Here is a 13,081-nt window from a genome sequence, read left to right as displayed (position 1 = left end):
TAAATTTAAAGTAAAAAATACATGTAAAATGTATCTTCCAAAACAAGTTATATAAACACAAATCATTTAATTAAAATTAAATTAATTTTAAATATAAAATATATTATAATTTCTTAAAAACCAGATTAAAAAGAAAAATAACTCATTAAATTAAAGTTAACAATTTAAATTTGTCAAAAGTTGACAGGAGTCAAAGATAGCGCGAAGCCGTTTTGGAGTTAAGGTTTCGGGCAGATGGGGCAAAGCACCGTTCGGGCAGCTTAACACGCCCAAAAAGAGAAGATAATAATCTCTCTCTCTCTCTCTCTCTCTCTTACCTTTTCTCTCTCTCTCTGGGCACACAACAACACACACTACTCAGTAGAGAGAGAAACAAAAAAAGAAATAAAAAAACAAAAGAAAAGCAGTACAAAATGTGAAAAGTTGCAGCAGATAAAAAAAAAGGGGTTCATCAGAAGTAGAAGAACTCAAACTGAACTGAGAAACACAAAAAGGGTCACAAGTACAGAGTAAAGGGGTTACAAAATCCTAAAAAAAAGTGAAATTTTTTGGTCTTTTTTTGTGGGTTATTTCAAAAAATCGGTTCTTGGATTTTGAGCTTTGTGGGTCATTTTCTTGGTTGTGTTATGATGCTATTTTGGTATGGTAATGAGGGCTAGGGTTTTCTTGGGTTTTTGGGTAAATGCTGGCTTCTTTGAGTTTGCTTTACTTGGATCTACGAGATTGTTCAATGAGCTGGCTGTTTGATTTGTAAAAAAGAATATATACAGATAAATCTGTATGTGTATTATTTGATGATGAAGGTGATGAAGAAAGATGCCTTGGTGTCAATGGTGGTGTGGCTAATCTTGGTTGTACATCCTCTTAAGCTCATTTTTGCTAACATGGAAGGTTTGTGGGGCCCCACCATTCTCTTTTTTAGTTATTTTTGAGGTTTATCTCTGTTGTTCTATTTTGTGAGATGAGTTCCAAAAAAAGGTGAAATTTTTGGTGCTAGAAAGTCAACATTTGTTTGATAATGAAGTGAAGATGTGCAAAATTGGACTTTGAATTTGACTTAATGTGTTAGTTGTTGAATTTTCCCAAAATGGTAAGCAAGATAAGCAATGAGCTCCCTACCTTGTTATAGTAGCAAGCAGTTCAGTTCTTTTATATGTGATTATTGCTATTCAACCTTGGTGCATTTATCATTTCTTGTACATGCTTGAATAACTTCTATTGATTCAATTTGCTTTTCTTTTTGGTGGCCAAAATCTTGATAAATTGCTTTGTTCAGTCAGTAAATTAAATGTTTGTTGTGCGCTTAGATGGATTAAATATTGTCTAATATTTCCTAAATGCATGCACGGACAGGCGATGCACTGCACAGTCTGCGTACCAACTTACAAGATCCTAACAATGTGTTACAGAGCTGGGATCCTACCCTCGTTAATCCTTGCACATGGTTTCATGTTACTTGCAACAATGATAACAGTGTTATACGAGTGTAAGAATCTGTTGTCCGCTTTACCTCCGCTTTCATGGATTTTGCAATTCCACTTTCCTGTGGTGGTGAGCAGATCACATTTCAGTTTGTGGTTCCATAACACTTGTTATATATTCAACTTTTCCAGTGATTTAGGAAATGCTGCTTTATCTGGTCAATTAGTTCCACAGCTTGGCCTTTTGAAGAATTTGCAATACTTGTAAGTCTCACTTTATGAATTATGTTTGCTACTTTCGTGTTACTTTACTAATTTGGACTTGGCAAATGGGCATTTGGTGTATTGGTCTCCAAATGTTGAAGATTTTGCATGTTACCTATAGAATTTTATGCAACAACAATAATATACCCAGTATAATTCCACAAGTGGGGTATGTGGTCCTATAGAATTTTATGCATGAAAATAAAAAGGCAGCAGAGAAAACTGTCTCCTCTCCCTCTCTCGTTTCGTGTGGAGGGTTTTGCTGTCAATGGCATAGTTAATGTGTTCCATGAACAACAAAGATTTAAATGTGCTTGTTTCACAATTACATATAGTGAATTAGGGAAGTTGGATACTTGGATGAGACTAGCAATGAACTAATTTAAGTGCCAAAGTGTCTGTAAGTACTTGTGTAAATATTGCAGTTTAAATTAAATTTCCGTACACTTACCTATCAAAAGATAATAAGTCATTGACTTTTTGATCAACTCTTAAATAGCATTGCAGTCCTAATCTATGTGGCTTGAATCCTCCAAAAATGCCGCCGGGTGTATGTCAGATCTTCCTAAATTTATGCATCTTAAGACATATCATTGTTTTAACAATTAAAAAAAAGGACATATCATTGTCTACCCAGTACCCGAAGCACTCTTAATTTGGACTAGCAAACTTCCGCTCAGATAGTTCTTTATTCCCTCTTTCCTTTTCCCAGGTAACTGCTATTAACAGAAATCCTGATTTAGGTTTATGGGATAGGAAACAGCAAACAAGACAAAACACGCCCGTTAAAAATATAAAGTAAAACCCTGACGTATATAAAGAGGAAAAGTGGCTAGATGGTTGATGATGTCTTGGAGGAAAAAATCTGAAGTTTTCTGGTCATACATTAGATGCTAATGCAGTTAATCACCATGAAAATATAACTTAATAATCTTAGCATTGTGTTTCAATCAACGACTTAATTAAGCATAGTTTTCTATACAAGTAACTAAGCTTAGTTTGAAATTTTGAAGTGTGACGATATGGATGTTTGTTTGAGCTCAAGGTATATTAGTTTCTGCACTCTTAAATTGTGAACATATAGTCATATTTTGTCCCAAACTGCTATTTTGGAGCTCTTATTGGTTGTGACCCGTGCTCATTTGTAATTGCAACTATATGGAAGTTCATAGAGACAGTAAATGCATGTGCACCAGGTGAAGCTGGGCATTATGTGATGTTTAACCCATGCTTCAGGTGATGTGTTAATGATGGGTATAACTAGTGCTCTTTTGCTTGAGGCTCATGCAGTACGTATAACTAAGTATGTATTTCCCAAGTGTATGTAACTCACTGTTGGGATGAACTTTGAAGTTAATAAAAGTATAGACATTAACTGATTGATAAGATACAAAGATGTTTAAAATGTGACAAGGTAATCATTTGCTGCACATGGAAGTACAAAGGTTTATATCAAGCAAAATGCTTGTAACAGAAATTCCCCCATGACAAAAACATTGCTAAATAGTTATAATTGTTAACGTGAATCTCCTAGTACTTTCTCATTTCTTGACTTTTAACTGTGGCGTGCACCGAAAATCAGCTGTCGTGCCATTTTTGATGAATGTGGGGATTTTGCATCATTATCTTGGTTGACCCATTAACCTAGGGGGGGTGTCATCAGTATGATTTTGACTCATCTCTGTTTTGCTTCTCACAGGGAGCTTTATAGTAATAACATAAGTGGTTCAATACCGAGTGATCTTGGAAATTTGACTAATCTGGTCAGCTTGGATCTCTACTTGAACAGCTTCAGCGGACCCATCCCAGATTCTTTGGGCAAGCTGATGAAATTGAGATTCCTGTATGTACTTTTATCCTACTTTAGATTTCTGATATTGTGATGCCAAATGTCTGTGTTAAATCAACTATCCAGCCTCAAGATGGATGATGTATGACCTACTCTTTGCCGGCATGTCGAGAAAAGGAAAGAAAGTCGGATATTTTTTCTAGGTTTCACATAAGATGACCTCTATTAGTATTAGGTTTCACGCTAAGTTTTGATGGTAGAAGGTAATTGAGGACTACATGGACCTGATATCATTCAAATTAAACAGATGTTGTATATATAGTCATTTTATTTTCTCCCTTTGTTGTAATCCTTATCTAAAGGAAAAGAAGTCTATAGGCCTACGCTTCCTCTGATATTTGAGATCTATATGGGCCTGATATTATTAAATTAAGCACCTTTTAGTCGTTGATGTTTTATTTTCTCCGTTTATTGTGATCCTTTTCTAAAGGAGATTTTAAACTAAGAAGCCTATGCTTCATAATGCATCCTTCACTGCTCAAGTTTCTCTTGCTTAATGCTCCACAGACTTTTTTTTCTTTTGACTGGACTGCCTAAGAAGTATTCCAAATTGGAGTTATTATGCAGACTCAGCTCGTAACCTCAATAATTTCATTTTGGGACTGGCTATAGAACTATTGCCGTATTGCCAATGATGGCTGATATAATTCAGTCCAAAAGGTGTTTGTTTGTCAGGGGGAAATATTTGAGGTTTTTTGTTATAGTTCTGAACTGAGAACTTCATTTCCGGCTGAAGCACTGGTTTTGGTTTGTAGTTTCTTAATGTTTCATATCTACATTACAATATCATATTAAGATGATTTTAGTGTCAGCCTTCACTTCTGTTTTATTCTCCAATTATTTTACTAAAGCAAAAATAAGCTCATTCCTGTATACCTTTGTATCTTTTGGCAAGGGTAGTCGGCTCAACAACAACAGTTTGACTGGTTCCATCCCGATGTCACTGACTAATATCTCATCGCTTCAAGTGTTGTAAGTACACTAGCTCTTTTGTGGCTGTTACTTGGAGTCATTCTCTCTGTTTTTTCTTTTCATTCATCGACCTTTCCTTCCACTGCATATACTCATGCTCTTTTCTTGTCTCATCTGTGTACAGGGACCTGTCAAACAATCGTCTTTCGGGTGCTGTTCCAGATAATGGTTCCTTCTCTCTATTCACGCCTATCAGGTATATTCCATAAAGGTGGTTCAGTATCCAATTGACTGGCAGTTTCAGAATTTTGCTATTTGCTAACATAGTTCACTTGAATTTACAGTTTTGCAAATAATTTAGATCTTTGTGGTCCTGTAACTGGACGCCCTTGCCCGGGATCTCCTCCATTCTCTCCTCCCCCTCCATTTGTTCCACCACCACCAATTTCTGCTCCAGGTAATTCTCTAAATGTGTCGGGATGAATGTTTTCATTTTTTGGCTTGCTCGAATGTGGTGATTCCAGTTATAGTTTATCCATCTTACCTCTCTTTGTTTTCGTAATCCAAGTTAGAATCTGTGCTATAAAAATACTGGCAGAAGAAGGGGCAGAAGGGCAAAAGTCATCTTTGCTAATCAGTCATTTTGGTTACTTGATTTTAATGAAAAACTGGATGCGTGAGGCTACATAAAGTTTCTAAGCAGTCTGGTGTCTTCATACATTTTTTCCTTTGGTCTATATGCATCGATTGTATGTTGCTATCTGTGGTATTTGACATAGAATATATGAAGGTCTTACTGCATAACATGCTCTATAGTAAAGTTTTGATCTGTGCGAGGGATGCAAATTTTCTGCGCTTCTGTTTTGAAAGCGGTTCAAGATGATATAGGGCCAAAACCTTTCCTTTTTGAAAATGCACAGATAATGTTGAACTAAACTAATCAAATTTATGCTAGGTTGTGTGAAGATTTTAGGATCTTTGCTTTGTAAAAACTGTCCTGGAATTTAGATCTGAATGACATCCAAAATTTTGCCTTTTTTTGTGTGGAGTGATTTAGATGTTGAAGGGCCAAAGTTGTGTGTTAAAAATAGTGTGGATAATGTATGAAGGAAATTAATCAAATTTATGCCAGTGGAGTAAGCAGCAATTCTTGAAACGAGGAATTGTCGAACTGATGTATAAATATTTTGAATGAAACATCAGGAGGAAATGGTGCAACTGGAGCAATTGCCGGAGGTGTAGCTGCTGGTGCTGCTCTACTATTTGCTGTTCCTGCCATTGCATTTGCCTGGTGGCGCCGTAGAAAGCCACAAGAATATTTCTTTGATGTACCAGGTTAGCAGTTTACACTGTCCAACCTTAAGGCCACAATTCCCTACTTACTTCCGCATGTGTCTCTGTTTTCTCTTGCATGTTATATTTTTTCAGCTCCATATTACTATCTTTGCTTAATTTTATTGCAGCTGAAGAGGATCCCGAAGTTCACTTAGGTCAACTGAAAAGATTCTCCCTCCGAGAGCTACAAGTTGCAACCGACAGTTTTAGCAATAAAAACATTCTGGGTCGGGGTGGATTTGGTAAGGTATACAAAGGACGCTTGGCAGATGGAACATTGGTGGCTGTTAAACGGCTAAAGGAGGAGCGTACCCCTGGAGGGGAGTTGCAATTTCAAACAGAAGTTGAGATGATTAGTATGGCAGTGCACAGAAATCTTCTACGCCTGCGTGGCTTCTGTATGACACCAACTGAAAGGCTGCTCGTCTACCCCTATATGGCCAATGGAAGTGTTGCATCGTGCCTGAGAGGTGATGCCTACTGAAATCTATTACTATCCTTTGCATGTTCTTTTCTTTAGTTCTGGAGGGTATGTTAAATAATGGACCAAGAACATCTTTTGCAGGATCAACGTTTTCTCTGCCATAACTCTTTGTATTATTCATTTTCTGAAAAAACTGTTTATTTTGTAGAACGGCCACCATCTGAACCACCACTTGATTGGCCAACACGAAAACGAATTGCTCTGGGATCTGCCAGGGGATTATCGTATTTGCATGATCATTGCGACCCTAAGATTATCCATCGTGATGTGAAGGCTGCAAATATATTGCTAGATGAAGAATTTGAGGCTGTTGTTGGAGACTTTGGTTTGGCTAAACTTATGGATTACAAGGATACACACGTTACTACGGCTGTGCGCGGAACCATTGGGCATATAGCTCCAGAATACCTTTCCACAGGGAAGTCGTCTGAAAAGACTGATGTTTTTGGGTATGGGATCATGCTTCTGGAGCTAATCACTGGCCAGAGGGCTTTCGATCTTGCTCGGCTTGCGAATGATGATGATGTCATGTTGCTCGACTGGGTACGTAGTCATGTCTGCTTTAAGTGAACATGACACGAGTACAATAATGTGCTCTTTCTTTATCTTTCCAATAAACCTTTTCTCCTGTAGCTGGAATTTTTGTCTGTGATCTGGATTTCAAACTAATGTTGCTGAGGTCCTTGTTTTCAGGTCAAAGGACTCCTTAAAGAGAAGAAACTGGAAATGCTGGTTGACCCTGATCTTCAGAACAAATATGTGGAGGCTGAGGTGGAGCAGCTGATCCAGGTAGCGTTGCTTTGTACGCAGAGCAGCCCAATGGATCGGCCCAAGATGTCGGAAGTGGTGAGAATGCTTGAAGGTGATGGCTTGGCTGAAAGATGGGATGAGTGGCAGAAGGTAGAAGTTCTCCGCCAGGAGGTGGAACTTGCACCACATCCTGGTTCCGATTGGATTGTTGACTCAACAGAGAATTTACACGCAGTTGAATTATCGGGTCCAAGGTGACCCTTGTACCCAAGTAAAAAGGAAAGCAAATTGTTAGGAACTCTAATTTTGTTGATCTTGAAAGTTTTTTTTTTCTGAAATTTAATCAAAATCTCCTGTTGTAAGCCGATGGTGTATTTGTTACATTGTGCATACGAATTTGTACTGACAGGAATTCTAAATCTATGCCCTGACAAGTTGAACATAGGCGTAGTGGCTATATGCGGTAAAATTGTCCTAAACAGTAAGCTGTTAAGCTGAGTCTTGTTTCCAGCGACATTGGTAATGCAATCAATTTGACAACGTTATTTACAAGATTTTGGCACTTTAAAATCAAAGTATAAAAGCTCTTCACGTTCTCTTATGGCATCAACAAATATATTGTTGAAGGGTATTATCTAAGCAATGTATATATAGTAATTGAGTAGAATGGGCACCTAATAGTATTGCAAATGAAAGAATAAATGTGATAGGCTAGTGGCCACTTGCAAAGTTTGTCCGGCAACTTTTTGCCTTAAGTTTGGGGCTCTTTCTGGCTATTCTGATAATTTCATGCAACACACTTAGTGGCAGAGGCAGAATTTCCGCTAAAGGGGTTCAGAAAAAAAAAAAGTTGAAAAAATTAGAAGAAATCATAGCCAGTGGAAATTGAACTAGCAACCCAACAAAGATTTTGAACCCCTTGACGATTGAGCTATGCTTTTGGGTTGTGTCAAGGGATTCAAAATATAATATATAGAGGTACAAACTAAATTTTGCCTTATATATACAAAGTAATTTTCCGGCAAAGGGATGTTCGGGTGAACACCCTTCTGCCCCCCTAAATCTGCCCTGGTCACTGACGCTTGAATATCAGAGTACAAGAAGGCTCAGTAATACATTGATCATGTAACTCGTTATTTTTTACTCCGAAGTGAATTTCTTACATGCAAATTCTTGAACTGCATACTCTTTAATATACAAGGATTCTTTGAATGTACTACATGCAAAAGGGGGTAAAGAATCTTGAAAACTCACAACCAGCAAACAAACCAGAGCCAGCAGAAGGGGTAGAGAAATCCACTTTACTTGTCATGGCCGGGCCTAATATTATCTTTGAATGACTGTGAACGAGAACTGGGATTAGAGCCATTTGCCGTAAACAAGTTAGGATATGAATAATATGTTTCATCGTCCAGGGAAGGCAATCTCTGTGGTTGGTGAAGAGCGGTGCCCTGAGCTGGATGATGATTAGTGGACATGGAGGACGCAAAACCTACTGTTGCATCATCATATGAAGGAATATTTGACACCTGATGCTCCGATGGGCTGCCATGAAGTGGGCTGGGGATACCATCAGAGTTTGACAATTGATGTTGGAGGTCAAAAGAAGCCTTTTCTAGGATATGAGACTCCTGTTCCTGTTTCTCAGCATAAAAGGGGTTCTCGCTGGGGCTTCCAGGCACCTCTTCACTCCTTTTCCTGGTAAGCTCACTGATTCTAAACTGAGCAAGGCTAGCTGCTGAGCGAGCAGCAGCAGCTGCACGTTCAGCTGATTCAGCAGCTGCCTGGGCAGCAGCCAATACATCCTGCAAATCTATGTCAGTCTCAAATTTGGTCTTTGTAGTAGAGGAAGGTTGAGTACTTTTGGTTGTGGTACTTTGTGTTGATGAGAATGGAGATGATTTTGGCGGGGGAACCATGAATGGCAAAAACTGTTTCTCCTCTTCAGGTGCAGATAAAGTTTCAGGTGATCCTAAATCTTTTGAAACTACCTTCTCTTGCAAGACTTCATCTCGCTCCACATTTTGCTTGTGAGATTTGATCTCGGCATCTTCAGAAGGCTTAGCTATCTCCTCATCCGAGTCAGATAGTACGGAGGCCGGGAAAGGAAGCATTTCAGGGGCTGAAACTCCACCGGTGCTAGGTCGTAGTGGCTGCTTAGGGACTTCTGGAAAATCTAACGAGTCAAAGTCAGACTCAGACTCTGTTTGTTTATCAGAGACTTGTTCTGAAGCAGGTTGCTGCAAATCATCAAACCTTTCCTTGGGAAGAGGGACCTTAGCCCCACTAACGAATTGTATGGGGCCATTCTGCACAGCGAAGGGAAAAGATAATGAAGATTGAAGAGAGAACAAAATCAAGCCAGTAAAGACTAAACTATACCAGTAAGTCGTCATGTGACTTCAACAGCTCATTCTCAGAAGCACTTGGATCCCAATCTAGCTCATTTTCCTCTGCAATTTCCTTCAGCAGCTTCAATTTCACATCAGAAGCAGGTGCTCGAATAGATAGCAACTCTATCAACTGTCAGATCCCCAAAAAAAGAGAGAAAGAAGAAACTAAGTAATAAGAAACAGTTCTTCTTCATGGTTAGCTATGTCATAAAGGACATCAAAGGTAACCTGGCGGTTGACACCACATTCTGGCATGAGCTCCGTAGCAGCAGCGACGAATTCTTTCCCATATTTACCGACGAACAGCATCTGAACCTGTAGCAGTTCAGGAAGATCTGCACATCTTGGTGCAGCAAAACATACACTTGAAATAGCTTCTTTCAGATCTAGAGGGCATTCCCTGGACATTGTAAAACCTTTCGGGCTTCAGCTCTTATCCAAATATTCAAGTTAAGAAATTCATTCAACAAAATCTAACTAGTGGTCTAGAACATTAAGAATTGGAAAGAAACCCCACATATCACATGAGAGCTCAGGTTCACAAGTCCACTTAGTAGTTTCATTCTAGCTAACAAGTGCTAGTTCCAAGTATAGCAGGAAAACAAGGATAAAATGTAGGAGCATCGGCATTATACTTCCATCATTCTTCTTCTTCTTCTTTTTTTTTTTTTTTTGACAAAGGTAACAGTTATTGATAATAAAAAAAGAAACCCAGCACATGATTCTGTTTCTTTTTAAAAAAAGAAAAATCGAAGATGAAACACTTTAGCTCCGTCAAGGAACTAGATATCCAGGTTTATGGTCTTATCATAGATGATTGAACTTCTTTATGGTTTCACCTCCCATAACATAAGCAAGAAGAGCTGGTTAGCTGTATTCCCCACATACTTACTGGTCATTTCAGCAGAAAGTTAACCCATACTAGATCCTTCCTTCACTACAATTGACTTTATGTAGAAACACCAAACGTGGTGCTGCTCGGAGACATTCACATAATTTCATTTAATCAACCTACAACCTGAATAACCGAATTTACAATACTTTTAAAACAAGACAACACTTTCTTTAATACGTGTAAGTTGCAAACTAAAGGACTAGGATTCTAGGAATGGACCAAAGTTGCTCCATAAATGTTTTCAATATAGTGAGGATTATTCTTGCAAAAGAAGTAAAGAACATTTACGGTGGACAACAGTAGATCTGAGAGTTTGGTGCTGAAGGAGATATGGAACTAATGGGTCGTTTGGTAGGAGGTATTAGAAAAAATAATGCAAGCATTAGCTCTACGCATTACTAATACCTTGTTTGGTACATTTTTTCAACCTGTGTGTATTAGTTATACATCATACTTGGTATTATCCTATGTATAAGTAATGCATAGAAAACCATGATATTAGTAATACCAAGGCTATTAATGCATGCATTAGTATGGCTAAAGACAAAATTCCTTAAAGTCCCTTAAAGCTAGAAAATATGGAGAGCATTTTTGTAAACAACTATTTTTCTTAAAATTTATGCAATGCATTATAATTTTTGATACACCACACCAAACAATTTATAAGAAATAATATCTGTATAACTAATGCTTGCATTACTAACACATGCATTACTAATATACCTTATTCCGCACTATTCTTATACACCCTACCAAACGACCCCTAAATGTTGAGAACAGCAGCAGCAGTAGATGGAGAACGCGAGAGGCAAGCAACAGAGATGGAGAGGAAGATCTGATCTGCTATACTATTATGATTATAATTAAACTTCAGTCAGCTAACTTTCTTGTAGTCTTTATATCAGGTGTAACCCAATTAATGACATATTTGCAGCACGAGTAAAGTTAAAGGGATCTTACCACTACAAAATACACAAGACCAGCATAAGTTGAATAAAATGCAATACTACAGGTAGGTCAACCGCACAACTGGGATTTACCATCTGAAAATGTGTCAAACAAATAATATAACCAAGAAAAACAAATATTAACTGGTTTGTACGCAGTTTTGACAAAGCACAACAGGTGATCATCTAATGCATCGTATAGGAACCCTCTTATATTTTTTACCGTTCACCCGTATATTCTTAATCCTAAGATCTAATATAAGCATATTCAGTTGCTCATCTATAAACTGAAGAAACAAGTTAGGATACTGCAATTGTGTCCACAATATAGAATATCTCCAAAACATCAATATACACACAACATCGAATCTCAAAAACATTAACACAAGGGAGTATCACACTACCTTTGTGCTTCGATAATTGGAAGACGAACAGATATAAGCTCGCAGAATAGCTCGACTATCTCCTGTGCTGCCATCATTTTCTCTTCTCTTATTATATGCTCTACCTAAATAAGAAAACATCAGAATCAAGCTCAATATGCGACAAACCATCTACCAAAACAAATATGACCTTTCAGTATTTAAATGCAACAAACTCACAGGCTTGCATAAATTACATCAGCACCAGAAAATAAGTTTCAGTACATACCCGAATCCGAGCAGTAGCTTCCTGACCAGTCTCTAGTAGCTTAGCAATTTCTTTTCTCATCTGCTTCAGCTGCATCTCCCTACGATTCCTTAGTAGTTTGATACGAGGAATCGTCAATTTCAATAGGGTTTTACTGCAAAATAATTAGTATAACAAAATCAGCAAAATTGCTAAAAGAATTGGAAAGACATCATTTTTCTCCCAAATTTCTTAAAAATTGGAAATTTCAAAACCCCATTATTTCAAGTTCGTCAAATTTACATCATAAACTAAAAAAGACCCAAATCATATAATTCCAAAACAACAACAAAAAAAGAAAGGGAAAAAAAATAGCAAAAATGGGAGAAATTGAGGGGTCACCATTTAGCAGCTTTGAAACCTTTGCTGAAGAAAGAATCCATCAATAGACTTAGATTCAGATCTTCAATATCTGTATGAATTATCACTTACCTAAAACCACAAAAAGAGCGAAGTTTATAATATGACAATAATTAAACCAAACTTGGTAGTATTTTGGATTAAGAAAAAATAGTTCTCTCTTCTTTCTTTTTTTTAATATTAAAAAAAGGGAGATCAAAGACAAAGATGATGACGAAGTACCAAAGAAAAATCGGAAGATGTGTTAGATAGAAAAAGCACAAAAGTGAAACTGCTCCGCTATGTATATAAAGCCGAATGGGACGCGTACAAACTATCAAAGTCGACGAATACCGTAGTGTTTCCTTAAGCTGTAAGCATTATTGGGTTTCAACTTAATTTTAATTTTACTCCAAATTTGGGATAAAAATTAGGGATATTTTCTGAATTTTGGAACTGTGTAGACTTTTACCTTTCCATTACGATTACTAAGCGAAGAAAGATGACGAATTTGGGTTGGATTTGGGCTAATTGCTGACGGTGAAAGAAGAAGATTTTTCTCAAAGGGACGGACCCCTACAATCTACATGTTTATTATAGAGAATTTTACATTATTCTTTTTGGCTAAAAAGATGATAAAATCAATAAGACACATCCAATTTTTAATGTTAGCTTCAATATTAATTTTTTGAAGTTTTAAATATATTTTTACACTAAAAATATATAAAAAAGTATTATTTTTTGTAGTTAAACATATTCAAATATTTGAAACAATAGTCGGCTAAAATCTATTTGCCTCTCCGAAATAGCATCTAACAAATAG

The 13,081-nt window shown here is 37.3% G+C and overlaps 2 protein-coding genes across 3 annotated transcripts; one reads left to right on the top strand and one right to left on the bottom strand.

Annotated features, from left to right (window-relative positions):
- Positions 1-300: 300 nt before the first annotated feature.
- LOC109217232 (somatic embryogenesis receptor kinase 2) lies at positions 301-7,560 on the top strand. The gene is made up of 11 exons (XM_019381464.1): positions 301-891; positions 1,354-1,486; positions 1,614-1,685; positions 3,385-3,528; positions 4,435-4,506; positions 4,631-4,702; positions 4,791-4,903; positions 5,650-5,781; positions 5,910-6,251; positions 6,414-6,808; positions 6,959-7,560. Exons 1-11 carry the CDS (start codon positions 795-797, stop codon positions 7,271-7,273), a joined length of 1,887 nt encoding a protein of 628 aa, XP_019237009.1. The 5' UTR covers positions 301-794; the 3' UTR covers positions 7,274-7,560.
- A 346-nt stretch (positions 7,561-7,906) lies between these two features.
- On the bottom strand, positions 7,907-12,835 carry LOC109217231. Of its 2 annotated transcripts, none has more exons than XM_019381463.1 (7): positions 12,731-12,835; positions 12,262-12,351; positions 11,902-12,034; positions 11,655-11,758; positions 9,637-9,808; positions 9,398-9,538; positions 7,907-9,324 (listed from the first exon to the last, which is right to left on the bottom strand). In XM_019381463.1, exons 2-7 carry the CDS (start codon positions 12,300-12,302, stop codon positions 8,317-8,319), a joined length of 1,599 nt encoding a protein of 532 aa, XP_019237008.1. In that variant the 5' UTR covers positions 12,303-12,351; positions 12,731-12,835; the 3' UTR covers positions 7,907-8,316. The 2 variants fall into 2 exon arrangements, with proteins under 2 accessions (XP_019237008.1, XP_019237007.1); XM_019381462.1 differs by lacking the exon at positions 12,731-12,835 and adding an exon at positions 12,502-12,691.
- Positions 12,836-13,081: the final 246 nt, after the last annotated feature.

The sequence above is a fragment of the Nicotiana attenuata genome, unplaced genomic scaffold (genome assembly GCF_001879085.1).
Source record: "Nicotiana attenuata strain UT unplaced genomic scaffold, NIATTr2, whole genome shotgun sequence".
Taxonomy (NCBI): Eukaryota; Viridiplantae; Streptophyta; class Magnoliopsida; order Solanales; family Solanaceae; genus Nicotiana; species Nicotiana attenuata.
Note: the sequence above shows the minus strand (reverse complement) of the source record. Positions and strands in the feature narration are given on the sequence as shown.

What these genes read in the sequence shown, in the direction of transcription:
- LOC109217232 (XM_019381464.1), top strand. Translation starts at nt 795, where the DNA reads ATGATGAAGGTGATGAAGAAAGATGCCTTGGTGTCAATGGTGGTGTGG. An exon ending in TCTCTATTCACGCCTATCAG is followed by an intron (nt 4,703 to 4,790) that starts GTATATTCCATA and finishes TTGAATTTACAG; the next exon opens with TTTTGCAAATAATTTAGATC. An exon ending in ATATTTCTTTGATGTACCAG is followed by an intron (nt 5,782 to 5,909) that starts GTTAGCAGTTTA and finishes ATTTTATTGCAG; the next exon opens with CTGAAGAGGATCCCGAAGTT.
- LOC109217231 (XM_019381463.1), bottom strand. Translation starts at nt 12,302, where the DNA reads ATGGATTCTTTCTTCAGCAAAGGTTTCAAAGCTGCTAAATG. An exon ending in GGTTTCAAAGCTGCTAAATG is followed by an intron (nt 12,035 to 12,261) that starts GTGACCCCTCAA and finishes ATTATTTTGCAG; the next exon opens with TAAAACCCTATTGAAATTGA. An exon ending in AATGTGGTGTCAACCGCCAG is followed by an intron (nt 9,539 to 9,636) that starts GTTACCTTTGAT and finishes GGGATCTGACAG; the next exon opens with TTGATAGAGTTGCTATCTAT.